Below are 15,190 nucleotides of genomic sequence, written 5' to 3' on the forward strand. Positions count from 1 at the left end.
ATTTTCTTTTTTGACTCACAGAATTATTCTGAGGCTTCTGTAAATGTTTTATAATTAGTGACCTTCTCTGCTGGTTTTCCTTCCTGAACTGGTTTTTGAAGCTGAAGGCATTGTTACAAAACTACCTCAAATGGAAACAGACTGTCTATTTGCCAGAGGAGATTTAAGGACATGATTCTGACCCTTGCATAGTGTTCTCATAAACACTGGATGGAAAACATGACTTCTTTAACCTTTAAATGCTACCTGCCTTTGGCAAGGTAAATGCAACACCAGATTTATATGGTTTCACATTCAGGACCACAGAAATACCAGCTCTGCTCCCATGTGCCACAGTCTGCTCTGGTTGACACTGAAAGAAGAGACCCTTTCTCTCAGTTGTTTTACACTGGCCATTCAGACAAGACAAAATGATATTATTACCCAAATATCCACAACCACATATGCATGTGTTTCCCCTAGTAATAAAACTAAAGGTTATAATAGAGAAGGGGGACTTAACCAGCAGCTGGCATTTACCGAGCACTTACTGTATGGCAGGCCCTACCCCCTGAGCTTTCCGTCGTATCATCTGACTTAATCTCTTTGAGATCATGTTAATATTCCTCTTATACAGTGAAAAACTTGAGACACCTGCCATACAACCAGTCATTTGTGGAATTGGGGTAAAACCTAAAGAATCTTTCTAGAGCCTACTCGCAACACTGGAGCCACGTTACCTTTTAGGTGACTAGGCACCACTGCCGGCTGGAATGATGGCCACATTAGTGTTCGGGGAGCTTCCTATGGCAGGGGTACGTAGGAAATGAATTTGAATTATTCTGCCCTCGCCAACGCTTCCTGCCCATTTGAACACCATTTCCCTTGGCTTTACACGAGTGGTACGAAGCAATGGATGGAAAACATTTTTCTCCTCCTGTATTTCCTGTTAGCAACACTTCCATTTGCCCATTACTCCAGCTAGTGATCTGAGAAAAGCCCCATCTTGGGCTGTTACTTCTCCCTCTGAGTCTCATGTTCAATTCATCACTGATTTTTAATTTTTTTTCCTTTTTATCTTTTGACCTCCTACACCCATTGCTCCTCTCCTTCAGCACCCTTGTCTTGGGCAACCACCAGTCTGTATCTATGAGCTTTTTGTGATGTCACAATAAAAGTGAGACCATACAGTAATGAGTAATTGATTTTCTCTATCTGGCTTATTTCACTTAGCATAATGCCTTCAAGGTACCATCCGTGCGATTACAAATGGCACGATTTCATTCTTTTAAAAGATGACTGAATTGTATATATAACACAGATATATATACATGTATATTATATATAATATATATACATATATAATATATATTATATGCTACTTTTTATCTCTTTACTCATTGATAGACACAGATTATTTACATATCTTAGCAATTGTAAATAATGTTATAGTGAACAGAGGGGTACATATGTTATTATGAGTTAATGTTTTATTTTTTTAGACATATGATAAATTTATTTTTTAATTTTTTGAGCCACCTCTATACTGTTTTTTATAGTGGCTGCAATGGCTGGCATTCCCATCAACAATGTGCAACTGTTCCTTTTCCTCCTCATCCTCACCAGCACTTGCTGTTTTTTTGTCTTTTTGATAATGGCCCTGCTAACAGGTGTGAGATGATACACATTGTGGCTTTGGTTTTTATCTCCCTGGTGATTAGTGATGTTGACATCCTTTCGTGTGCCTGTCAGTCATTTGTATGTAGTCTTTGCAAAAATGTGTATTCAGATCTTCTGCTCATTTTTAAATCAGACTAAAATTTTTTTGCTATTGAGCTATATAAGTTGTTTATATATTTTGGATACTGGCCTGTTATCCAGATATATGATTTGGAAATATTTTCTCACATTCAATAGGTTGCTTTTCCACTGTTCATAGTTTTGTTTGCTGTTCAGAAGCATTTTAGTATGATGTCATTCCACTTGTTTATTTTTGCTTTTGTTGCTTTTGCTTTTGGTGTGAGATTTAAAAAACCATCAGCGTACCATCTATGTTTTCTCCTAGGAGTTTTATGGTTTCAGGTCTTATGTTCAAGGGTTTGATTTATTTTCAGTGAATTTTTGTGTATGGCATAAGAAATGGATCAAGTTTCATTCTTTTGCATGTGGCTGTTCAGTGTTTCCAACACCACTTATTAAAGAAACTGTTCGTTCTTCATTGTATATTCTTGGCTCCTTTTGTCATAAACCAATTGATTTTATATGTGTGGCTTTATTTCTGGGCTCTCTATTCTGCTTCAGTAATATATGTGTCTGTTTTCATGCCATTACCCTGCTATTTTAAGTACTATGTGTAATATAGTTTAAAATCAGGAACATGATGCCTCCAGCTTTGCTTTTCTTTCTCAAGATCAGTTTTGTGTGGTTTCAAACAAAGTTTAGGATTACTTGTTCTATTTCTTTGAAGCATGCCATTGGAATATTTATAGGAATTGCATTGAAGCTGTAGATTGCACTGGGTGGTATGGACATTTTAACAATATTGATTCTTCAAATTCATAAGCACAAAATATCTTTCATTATTTGTTTCTTCTTCAATTTCTTTTATGAATTTTTTATAGTTTTCAATATACAGTTCTTTCAAATCCTTGATCCAAAGAATTTTTAGGTATTTCATTCTTTATTGATGCAATTTTAAATGGGACTCTGTTCTTTATTTCCCTTTCTGATAGTTTTGTATCTGTGTATAGAAGAACAGCAGATTTTTGCATATTAATTTGTGTCCTGCCACTCTATTAAAATTGCTTATCATCAATTGTGAAGTCATCATTGTTCACACATGTGCATTCCAGTCCACTCTCATTGACTACCAGGTTCTATCAATATCATGTGAACCATTCTCGGTATATTAACAATGGCTGGACTTTTTCTGGACAGACATCATATGTCTATATTATTAAGTCCATCTAATCTAATGCTGTCATATAAGGCCAATGTTTCCTCGTTAATTTTCTGTTTGGATGATATATCAGTTGATGTAATTGGGATATGAAAATCCCCTACTATTAGTATATTGCTGTCTATTTCTTTCTTTAGGTCTGTTAACATTTGTTTTATATATTTAGGAGATCCTATATTTAATGCATAAATATTTACAAATGTATCCTATTGTTGGATTGTCCCCTTTATCATTATTAAGCCCATCTTTTTCTCTTATTATAGTCTTGGTTTTAAAGTCTATTTTGTCTGATAAAAGTATAGCTACTCCAACTTTCTTTTGATTTCCATTTGCATGAACTGTCTCTTCCCATTTATGCGCTGTCAGTGTTCTTACATCCAAAGTGAGTTTCTTGTAAGCAACGTTTAGATAGATTTTGTTTTTTCTCCATTCAACTATTCCATGTCTTTTGGTTGGAGAATTTTGTCCATTTACATTTAAAGTAATTATCAATAGGCATATACTTACTGCCACTTTGTTATTTAATGAGTGTTTTGTAGTTTCTCCCTCTTTCTTTCTCTTCTTTTGTGGTTTGATGAGTTTTTTTAGCGGTATACTTATATTCCTTTCTCTGTCTTTTGTGTATTTACTATAGGTTTTTGCTTTGTGGTTACCACAATGCTTAGATATAACAATTTATGTCTATAACAGTCTATTCTGAGTTGACAACAACTTAAGTTTGATTCCACTCTAAAGCTCAACTTTTTACTCTCCCCCTCCCATATTTTGTTTTTGATGTCACATTTTACATTTTTTATCTTGTGTATCTCTTAACAAGTTATTGCAATCACTGTTATTTTTATGATTTTTGTCTTTTAATTTTCATACTGGCTTTATACATGATTAGTTTGCTACCTTAACTATATATTTACCTTTCTAGTGGGATTTATTGTTTCATAAATTTTATTGTAACTTTATAAGTACAGTTTCTTTTTAGCTTAAAGAGGTCTCTTAAACATTTATTATAAAGCCTATTTACTGGTGGTGAGCCCCTTTAGCTTTTGCTTGTCTGGAAAACTCTATTCCTCCTTCAATTCTGAATGATAACTTTGCTGGGTAAAGTATTCTTGGCTGCAGTTTTTTTCCCTCAGCACATTGAATATGTTATGCCACTCCTTTCTAGCCTACAGTTTTTACTGAAAAATCTGCTGAAAGTCTTTTTGGGGTTCCCTTGTGTGTAACAGCTTTTCTTTTGCTGCTTTTAATATTTCCTCCTTGTCTTTAAATTTGGACATTTCAATTATCTATCTTAGTTTGGGTCTCTTGGGTTTATCTTTTTTGGAACTCTTTGGGCTTCCTGGACCTGGATATCTGTTTCCGTCACCAGTCAGGGATATTTGCAGCCGTTATTCTTCAAACTGGTTTTCTCCCCGTCTCTCTTTTCTCCTTCTGGGACCTCTGCCGTGAAAATGTCAATTGTTTCATGTTGTCACATAAGCCCCATGCTATCTTCACTTTTTTAAAGATTCTCTTTTTTCCTTTCAATGCCCTTACTAGGTGAATTCTACTGCCTTGTGTTTAATGTGACTGATTCTCCCACCTGCTTCAGTTAGTCTGCTGTTGACCTTCTCTAGGGTATTTTTTCCATTCAATCATTGTGTTCAGCTCTGTGACTTCTATTAATATTTGGTACCTTCTTATATTTTTCCATCTTTTTTTTGAGTTTTTACTGTGTTTATCCATCCCTCCCCCAAAATTGGTGAGCATATTTATGACCATTACTTTGAACTCTTTACCTGGTAAATTACTTTATTTGTTTTATCTTGTTCTTTATTAGAACATATGCCTTTGTTTCTTCATTTTGCTATTCTCTCTGTTGTGATTTTTATAAAGTAGATGAAGCAATCACCTCTCCCAGTCTTGAGGGAGTGGCCTTGTGTAGGAGGTGAACCATGCCATTCAACCTTGCCCCAGCTCTTGGTTGTGATGGATACTGGCAGCAGTATCCATCACTGCCGCAGATGCTTGTCGAAACATGAGAAAAACATACACACGGACAACCAAGTCCTGTGGGGAAATAGGGAGGAAATGGCCACTCTCTCTAGAGGAGAGCACCCCATTCTCCCACCTGAGCAGGCTTTTATTAAGAATACTGATACAGTTTGTGAATTACAGTCTGACAGGGAAGATAAAACAAGTAGTTAGCTTTTAAAGGGGCTGGCAGAACCCCGCTGGGATTCTGGGCTGAAATTTTGGGGTTTTATTATTTAAAAAGACTACAGGACCTGAAGCTTAGTTTCATTTCCTGCCTGAGCCTTTATATCCTAATTAAAGAGCACCCTCCAGCAAGCATATCTCACAGGACTTTGCATATTCTATGTCTCAGACCTGATTACCCCGGGGGTTCGCCGACTCTGGTCTGGACTGCACCACCCCTGTTATTTCCACAGGCCTGAGTTGGGCAGAGGAGACAAAGGCACCCAGGAGACATGGATTTCTCACAGCCAGAACAAGGACTTAGGCTTTGTCAAAGCTGAGGGGGCAGGGGTCAATGTTGATCACCCCTTCATTTCCACAGCCTCCCAAGTCCTTTTTTGAGACCTCCATGTGATCATGCCTGTCTTAGGTGATTCCCCCCTTGGGAAATCTTACCCATCATTGGCTAGCTGATCAAACATTGGGGGCCAGGCATTAGAACAGGCAGCGTTCATGTCAGGGAAATAAGTTTTGTCTCCTTACTATCTCCTGGTTCAGAGGCCTCTTACTCAGCCTTAGCCATGGGAGGTTACAGTTTCCTGAGACCAGGCAGGGCGGACCCCAATACTTGGTCATGTCTGAAATCTTTGTACTTGTCCAAATAGCTTGTTATATTTTTGAAAGCTCCCAGCGGTTGAGGACCTGCCAATATCCCTAAGGGCAGGATCTAAGCATCTAAACTCAGGCTGTTTGAAAGCCAGATCTTCAGGTACCAGCTTTTTAAAATATGCAAATATATCCTTTGGGACTGAAATCTTAAGCCCTGCTGGCCAGGTGATCTGGCAGTATTTACTTTTCATCCGTTGCACTAACTGGGGCTCTAGATGAGTATATAAGCTCTTTTCTGTGAGATACCAGTGAGCTGGAGCAAGGTAATGGGGAGTGTGCCAAGATGGAATCCTTCATCTATGTTCTTTTGGAGTAGCTCCATAATCATCTTTTATTTTTGAGAATTTTCCCTCAATGATGTTTTTTAATTCTTCCTTTCTCACAACTGCTTATCCATCCAGGTTAGTATTTGATTATCCATCACTAGAAATGGTGCCATGGTCCAACAACTTACTTCCTTGCCTCTAGCCTGCTCCTTAACCAGTGCCAAGAACCTCACTTCTCCAAATCACTTTTGCATCTAGCTATAAGAAAAGATAAATGTCACCATGTCCTTCTCTTGTCTGGAAACATTCCATGTTGTTGCACTGCCTACAGAATGAAGTCCAGTCGCCTCTGGTCTGTTCCTCAGTCTCATCTTTCCTTTGATTTTCCTCCTTGCCTGTGATGCACCAGCAACACTGAACTAGTTGGAGTTCCCCAGACCTACTGGGCCTCCTTGATTTGTATCACTGCTTAAGCAGTTTCTTCTGTTTAGGACACCCTTATATTTCCTCTTCCCCTGGCAACTGCTCACTGGTCCTCAAGACTGCCCTGGCAGAGTTCGATTTTCCTTCAGGACTGCATAGCATTCAATAAATACTTTCTTACAGTATTTAGTACCCTAAATTAGCATTATGACTAATGAAACATTTATATCCATTGGACTACAAGATGGATCTTATGCATCCTCCTTTCCTTAGATCCCAGTCTATGCTTTTTTATTCTAGGAAGAGTTTTGTGTGTATGCTTCAATGCTTTTACTAAGTGTATCAGCAAAGAGTTGATTGATAAGCTGTATGTTGAGAGCCTCTCAAGGACAAGAAGAACAACCCTTTGATGCCATCGAAGGATGGCTTAAAATCATGTCTGTCTTTCTCTAAAAGATGTGTCCTCCCAGGGCACCCCTGTTTTGCAGGCTTTGAGAGCCATGAGGGTGTTTATTTCTGACTCTTTCCTTGGAAGGAAGAAGTCAGATGTGAAAATGATGCATGTTTAAGGCTAGAAGAATTAGGCTTCCTATGGGAATAAAGCAGGGGACTTAAAGAAATGGAGAGTTTTCCAAGCTGTCTTTCTAAGTTTCCTTTTTGGAGCAGTCAGGGTCAATCAAGTAACTGACCTAATAACTACTTGCTATTAATAGTAGAATATGTAGTTCAAGGGAGCAAGAAAAAGTGAGTTTGACTTTGAAATGGAAACATGGATAATAGGTGGCACTGACAGTGAAATGAATTGATAATGTAAAGTGTATAATATAAATAGCATATAAATAGCACTTATGGGGGCTTAGTGGATTTTTAAGTATTTACACGGTGTTCTGAACCTTACGAAAGATTGGACAAGTATGCAAACATGTGGAGAACATGTGTATGTCTTGGCATAAAACTGCCGTAACTGCTCCAGGGAGATGTCGTTGGTTTTCATGTTGCGATGAGATCAGAGTTTCTTTACTGGGGTATTTCTCATTCTGGATGTAAACTAGCTGAGAGGCATACATTCATGATCTCATTTAGAAAGGGATGACAAAAGGAAGGGATCGCGGATAACAGAGAAATGGAAGCTTTGTCAGAATCGGACAGTGCACTGTCGTGTGCAGACAGGTGGCATTCTGTCAAAGCTGCACAGATAAAACTGTGACCTCAGCAAAGAGTTCCTGTATTTGTGTAGCATTAGCAAGTGATTTCAAGATTAGCGTTGTCCTAAAAAGATTTTAGAAAACCCATTTTTAAAAGTTAATTCAAAAAATAACTTTCAGTTCTTTAATCGCCTTTAAAAAGTTAGGCTTAGTGGAGATTGGCTTTTTAATCGTTTGTGTAATGACAGCTTTCAAAGGTGATGTCAGGTAGTCAAAGCTCATTAAATATTGTCTATTTTCCTTGACTTTCAGCAATACCGTGAAGAACTGGATGCCAAGTTTAATGCTGACAAATTTAAATGGGACAAAATGTGCCACAGAGAAGCTGCAGTGATGTTGAAAGCCTTTTTCAGAGAATTACCCACTTCTCTCTTCCCTGTGGAATACATACCTGCCTTCATCACTCTAATGGAAAGTACGTGGAAGATGTTAAGTCTGAATGGACTGATATAAGGTCAATAAGCTGACACAGAGTGGAAGAAAGTGCATAATGAAATGTGACCAGAAGTGTGTATTTGCTCTTTCCTGGCAAGGCTTGGTGAAATATTGTGTTTGCTGGTAAACAGCCACCTCTTTACATATTTATATATCTAAGTCTGGTAGATAAAATTTAAAGGGTTTTATGATCATTAAAAGGTAGAGGGGTTTGCACAAAGGATAGACTCTTGAGATTTAAATTCCTGCTCAACCATCCGTTAGCCATGCAGTGAACCCTTCTGAGCTGTGCCTGTAACTTACAGTTAATAGCTGTGCGTCGGAGCTGTCGTGGCTGTTGAGTGAAAGCACCTAGAATAGTGCCTTGTGTGTAATAATCCTTGACAAAAATATAAGACCTCTTTTCTTTAAACCTGAGGTCCTGTGCTGATGATGGAGCACATATTAAATGTTACACAGAAGGTGTTTAGTCTCTGAAAATTGTAACATTACATAGTGTTTCTGAAAATTACAAATTCACATAGATTAGGCCTTAAGTGATGGACTTCGGTAAAAAGTATAGTGATGGAAAGTGTGTATTGTATTTAGCAGCAAGGGCGTCATTTGTCACGGTTCAGCCTCAGGGATGAATGTTTTGGAGAGTGTGGCAAGAGAGAAATTGAGAAAAGTAGAATGGAGCTAGAGAGCAGAGGCATTCACTACTAACCTGAGGAGTTCAGGGATCACAGACTTAAACAGGTCATTGATAGATTCTGCCACTTTAAGGGAAACAATTATAAGGAAACCAATTTTACCACAGGCTAACTGATATGAACGAGAGTTAAATTCCTAGAGCATTGCATCAACATTATACGGAAACAATATTGAATGAGAGGGTGTTATTCGAGGACCTAGTGTGCAAGCTTGCTAAGTACAGGGTGATTCCGTATGAACAGAAAAGGCTGTGGGCAGATTGGGAGGACACCCCCAAATAAAGAGGTGGCCACTGCTCGGCTTTATTGTTCCCTCTCCTACAGTGGCCAGCACACTTCAGTTAAGAGAGGGAAACTGGGAAATATCCTGAGAAGGTTCACAGAGGATTCCACATTTCTTTGCATGACTTTGAAAGTGAGAAATATGGTATTGCAGTGATTGATTTGAAACCAGCCAACCCCACAGGAAGCCCAAAGTTCAGGGCTGCTACCTGCAGGAAAAATAGCCCTTTTACCACTTAGAATAAGCTCTAGTTGTAAGAGATTTTCCAAAGGGAAGACTTGTAGACATGTGGGTAAGTATTTTAAACTACCCTTTTTTATACTCTGGAACAGAGTTTGGAGGATATAGAGTCATTTCCACTAGTGTAATTATTTCTCTTTTCAAACTTGGCCCAAAAGTTACCCATGAAACTAAAAGACTAACATTTCATCAATCAAACCTTAGATATTTTCGTGAAAAGTTTAATACCTTTCTGAGAAAATAATGACCTCAGGACAAAAAAGCGTTAACAATAACTGAAAATACTATCAACCACAAAACACTGTAGGGCCAGGTTTCCTAAATAAAATAAAAATGGACTCTTTGCCAGTTTAGATTTTTAGCCTTAACAGAAACTTTATGATTTCTCTGAAATTGATGGAAGTATAGGCTCTGCATCTGCATCTATTATCTCCCTGCACCAGAGAGTTTTTGGGGGTGGGGAGAGGTTGCATTGGAAGATTACAGGCAGCCTGTAGCCTGCAGTTTACTCATAAAAGTAATGCTTTCTCTCTGCTAAATACTTGTCCTGCGACATGCTCCTGTTAGGCCGTTATCCAGTCAAACTCGTGTGAATGTGCATTAGCTGTTTTCAAAAATACCCTGGACCTGTGTCATTTTGCTTTACAAATTTGACATAAATTTCTAGAAATCCCCATGGGGATTGTGCTGAAACGATATAATGTAGCCCTATAAATACTCCTTCTAACTCTTCCTTCATTCTGTGCTTACAAACGTTAGTCATTCACGCCTAACTCGGGTGCACATAACCTCATCTAACAAGCAGCTTGTCATGGGAGTGTTTCCAGTACGGTAAAGCTCAGTAACTTTGTAAGCAGCTGACTGCCTTTCATCCATGGAAGACGGAGATTTTTCTTCAACTTGAGAACTCCCCAGGGATTCTAGAACATAATGCTTCCCTCCAGGAACTCCCCACTAAGAGACCATTTTGAGGAAACTACAGAGAGACAAAGCAAAACCTGGATGCTGTAGTAAATACATTTTTCAGCACAGATGGTTGTGGATTATCCAGTTGTTAATGGAATTGCAAAAATCCTTTTCTTGATGAGGGAAAAAAAGCTAGCTTTGAGAACACAACTATAAATTCCAACCCTTTGGCGCCATCTTCTGTGATTGTCAAGGAATAAAGGATCTACAATCTCCAGAGATCCAACTAGGATCACCTTCCCTAAATGTCCATTTAAGATCTAGAATGTGTCATTTAATCATAGCAAGAGCAAACACACATAGCGGTAACTACTTACAGGTACAGATAGGAACATTCTACACATATTAACTCATTTAATCTTTGTCTTTTTTTTTCAATGCCAGGCACTCTGTTTACAGAAGCTACCTTATTTAAAGTTTTAAGTTATCATCTTTGCTGATAATATGCCACAGAAGGTTGCTCATGATTGAAGCTATGTTGGGTTTCCCAGAAACAGTGTTGAAGACCAATATTAGTTTGTTTAGAACATTTATTCGGGCATCCACTTGGGTTCCCCACTTCTGAAAGGGAAGGGGAAAGGAAGCAGAATTGGGCAGAGGATAAGGTTGGCAGTGAGTGATGCAGTCTCAGCCCACACCACCTGCAACCCTGGGGGGAGCTCTGAAGCTCGGTGGCCTTTCATTGTTTCCATACAGGGAGAAGGTTGGGCATTTTTACTCTGACTCAGGCCATCATTGGATATGTACTGTGCCTGAGAGGACAGCATGACCTCAGGCAAAGCAACTGGAGAGAGCCATTTCTAGGAAGAGCTGACAGCTGAGGGACCAGGTCCTGCAGTCAGGAAGGAGCAATGCAGGCATTATGTACCGTGCACCACTACAGGCATGATATGAAAACAAAGAGATTTCTAAGTTCCCAAGACACTTCTACGTGAAGAAGAAACAAAAATGAGCTTTAGAGGCAGTCCAACATAAGAAGGAAGTCTTAGCTATGAAATAGAACCCACATTTCAGAAGCTAAAGGGGTTTATTCATCTAAGCACTTTTTACTGATTTTGTTTCCCTTGGTGTTTAAAGAAGGTATCCTCTCTGATTTCATGAATCCATATTTGAACACAAAGTACTAATGCAAATAAAACAATCCATCCCTACATTAAAAAAGAATAAGATATCTTAGCACTGTCCCTCATCCAGCAAAGGATTTGGATGCTCCCAAAGTGTTTACTCAGTGGCACCCAAGTGAAAGTCCAGAACTTTAGAGCACATGCTACATAAAGCACCCACAATGGCAAAGGCAAAGTGGTCCAAACTTTGCAAAATTATTGGTGGGAAATGTCCCCAAAGACCTCAACAGGTGAACAAATCTTGCAATTTCTGTAACTCTCACAACCTAGGAAAAACTATAAATGTAGGGCATAATTCACACCCCACTTCAAGGATAATTTGAGCATTTACAAATGGATTTTATATAATTGTCCAAATCACAAAGCCTTAAGTAGGTTTCAGTATTTTTTTTCTTTTAATCTGACCTCTGTATCTATGAACTTGGTTGTGGGGCTTTAGGGGTGGGTAGTTTGGAGGGGTATTTTTTTATATTTAGATACCACAGATAAGAGACCAGATGGTATTAGTCTTTCTTTATCTGACTTTTTTCACTTATAATGCCCTCAAGGTCCATCCGTGTTATTGCAAATGGCAAGATTTTGATTTTTATGGCTGAATGATATTCCTGTGTGTGTGTGTGTGTGTGTGTGTGTGTGTGTAGCACATTTTCTTTTTCCTTTCACCCATAAATGGACACTTAATTGTTTCTACATCTTGGCTATTGTAAATAATGCTTCAGTAAACACTCAGGTGCATATGTGTTTTGAATTAGTGTTTCATTTGCTTCAGATAAATACCCAAAAGTGGAATTGCTGGATCACATGATAAATCTATTTTTAATTTTTTGAGGCACCTCCTTACTGTTTTCCATAGTGGCTGTAGGAATTTACATTCCCACCAGCAGTGTATGAGGGTTCCCTTTTCTCCACGCCCCTGCCAACACTTGTTATTTCTTGCCTTTTTGATAATATCTGTTCTTACAAGTGTGAGGTAATATTTCATTGTGGTTTTGATTTGCATTTCCCTGATTATTAATGATGGCGAGCATCTTTTGATGTACCAGTTGGCCTCCTGTATGTCTTCCCTGGAAAAACATTCAGATGTCTGTTCTGCACATTTTAAAACCAGACTGTTCAGAGTTTTTGGCTGTTGGGTTGTATGAGTTCTTTATATGTTTTAGATATTAGCCTCTTATCACATATAAGATTTGCAGATATATCTTGCATTCAGCAGTCTGCCTTTTTATTCTGTTGATGGTACTCTTTACTGTGCATATGCTCTTTAGTTTGATATAGTCCTACTTGTTAATTTTTCTTTCTGTTCCTTTGATTTTGGTGTCAGATTCAAAAGTTCGTCACTAAGACCTTTGTCAAGGACATTACTGCCATGTTTTCTCCTAGGAGAAATGGTTCCAGGTCTAACATTCAAGTCTTTAATCCATTGTAAGTTTTAAGTCATATAAATTTTATAACAGCCCAGTGAGGTAGGTAAAATGACTAATTCCATTTTGCAAAGATAACATAGAAGCAACGAAGAGTTAAATAGTCTGCTTTTGGTCACTCAGTGACTAAGTAGTATTTGAATCTGGTTATGCTCCTAATAATTATACTTTGTTGTGGCTTTATGTGGAAGCAAGATTTATTTTCTCTTGAATTGAGCTTCAAGCCTTCTGTTTATAGCATAAAAGTAAAGTAAGGTCGGTAAAAGTACTTTGAAAAGGGAAATGTTACACAATTCCAGAATTATTTTGAGGACCTTCTTGGCCACCTGCCTCTACAATGGCACCATGGGATGTGGAAGGGGGGTTGATAGACTGTCCAAGCAAACAAACGTCCATTGTTGGGTACAACAACTCAGTCCTTACCACGGGGAGCGGTCAGGAGCCCTCCCAGGCTGCCAGGTGTTAGCAAGGAATGCTGCCAGAATACATCAGTGGTGTTCCAAACGTGTGGTTATTTCTGTTTTCTTGTTAGGAGGGCCTCACATCAAAGTACAGTTTCAAGCCTTACACCTCATGGTCATGGCACTGCCTGACGCCAACAGGGACACAGCCCAGGTATGTTGTGTTGACCTCGTGGTTTGTCATTGGCTCTTATTGGTCAGAGGAAATGGCTCAGGTGGAAAAGTGAAAAACAAGATGGCAGCCCACTAAGCCAGCTGAGCATGCTGCTTCCTGTACCTTTCAGTGTTCCCATCGCCATCCGTAGAAGACAGCAAAGAATGTAAATCCTGGAGTCTTCTTTGAACATTTCAGTTACATTCATTCAATCCATCCAGAGATATTGAGTGTCCACCACATGCCAGGCACTGGCTAGGGTTAGGAGCAGGAAAAGCAAAGATGGAAGATGTAAATGGAATATCCTTCCCTTTATTTCATATTCATTTCTTTGCTGTATCTTGGTAAAAATCAAAGTTTATCTTGCTATCTTCATAGTGATTCTGTATACAACAGGAAATTTGTCATAAGTACAATAGGAGTTGAGAATCTTTGAAATGAGGTAAGGATGAGTTACAGGGAGCCAGTAGTTTTGAGGTCAGTAAACATAAAGCTAAAAAAAGAAATGATTCTTAATGCTACCTCATATCAGATATGGTGATATCATTTTGGTGAGGACTTTTCTCCTACATAGTGAAAACAACTGTGTTAATTATAGCTTATGTCAGTTATACTATATCCTCAATCCAGAGATGGGGTTGACTATAGCATAAGAACCTTTCTCTAATACAGTTTGGTAATTTTTCAAAAACTGGAATTTATTAGTTTATTTTTGGCTCTGTCTAAATGATCTTTAATCCAAAAAAAATGTATTTGGTATCACATATTTTGGTCAACATGTCACTACCCTTTTATATAACTGAGGATGCAGCAATTATAAAAGAATTCGATATATTTCTAACAGAAGATCCTCAAAAAACATTATGAAACTTGTGAAAAAAATCTCTCTCTCTCCCTTTCTCTCTTTCTCTCTCTCTCCCCCCTTCTTCCCTAACCTCCCTCCCTCTTTCCTTCTCTCCCTCCCTCCCTCCCTCCCTCCCTCCATCTCCCCCATCCTAACTTTCAACTGGAACCAAGATAGAAGTTGGTGTGGTATAGCAATCAGGAGCTCTGGCTCAAGAATCCAGTTTCCTCAGTTCAAATCCTGGCTTTGCCACTCAATAGTCTGATGTTTGACAAAGCAATCTGTCCCTCTCCACCTTAGTTTCCCATCCATACAACTTACTAGTAGTACCTACCTCACAGATTTTGTAATAATGATAAAATCAGTGGAGATATATATATTACTAAGAATAATCCCTAGCTCACAATAAACCCTCGGATGAATGCTATTATTACTATTATGTGCTGTCCATTTTCTCATTATAAATACTGTAGCAGTATAAATTTGGCAGAATTTCCCAAATTTAACTTGTGGGATTAAAGAGCATCTCCTTTTATGGTTTTGGTCTTCTTGGTGAATTTCAGAATATCTAATAAGCATTTATACTTTGGTGGCATAGCCAAACTTTTATTCAGCTTTCTCAAATCCTTTTTTATTTGATATTGTTAACCACTTCATGTAAGCATTTCCCTTCAGTATATTGAAGATTCAAAAATTGAAAAGCAACAGAAAAATCACCCAAAAAGTAAAATTAAATTTTTTCCAATTTTATTTACATTTAGGCTAAGGAATAAGATACTCATTTATTTAAGAAATGGGTTTTCCATTCACAAGGAAACAGTAAATAGTTTTTAATAGTAATGCTTTAAATTAAGGTTGTTTTCTAGAATTACCTTCTTCATAATAAAAATACAT

The 15,190-nt window shown here is 38.2% G+C and overlaps 1 protein-coding gene across 5 annotated transcripts in view; it reads left to right on the top strand.

The window, feature by feature from the left end:
• Positions 1-15,190, top strand: part of ARHGAP28 (Rho GTPase activating protein 28) — a 218,652-nt gene that overhangs the window by 177,056 nt on the left and 26,406 nt on the right. For all 5 annotated transcript variants that reach the window (XM_036009298.1, XM_036009294.1, XM_028524908.2 and 2 more), the window contains 2 exons: positions 7,929-8,091; positions 13,370-13,452. In XM_036009298.1, the coding sequence (XP_035865191.1) occupies positions 7,929-8,091; positions 13,370-13,452 (246 nt within the window). The remainder of the gene's footprint in view (positions 1-7,928; positions 8,092-13,369; positions 13,453-15,190) is intronic.

Source organism: Phyllostomus discolor, chromosome 9 (genome assembly GCF_004126475.2).
Source record: "Phyllostomus discolor isolate MPI-MPIP mPhyDis1 chromosome 9, mPhyDis1.pri.v3, whole genome shotgun sequence".
NCBI lineage: Eukaryota > Metazoa > Chordata > Mammalia > Chiroptera > Phyllostomidae > Phyllostomus > Phyllostomus discolor.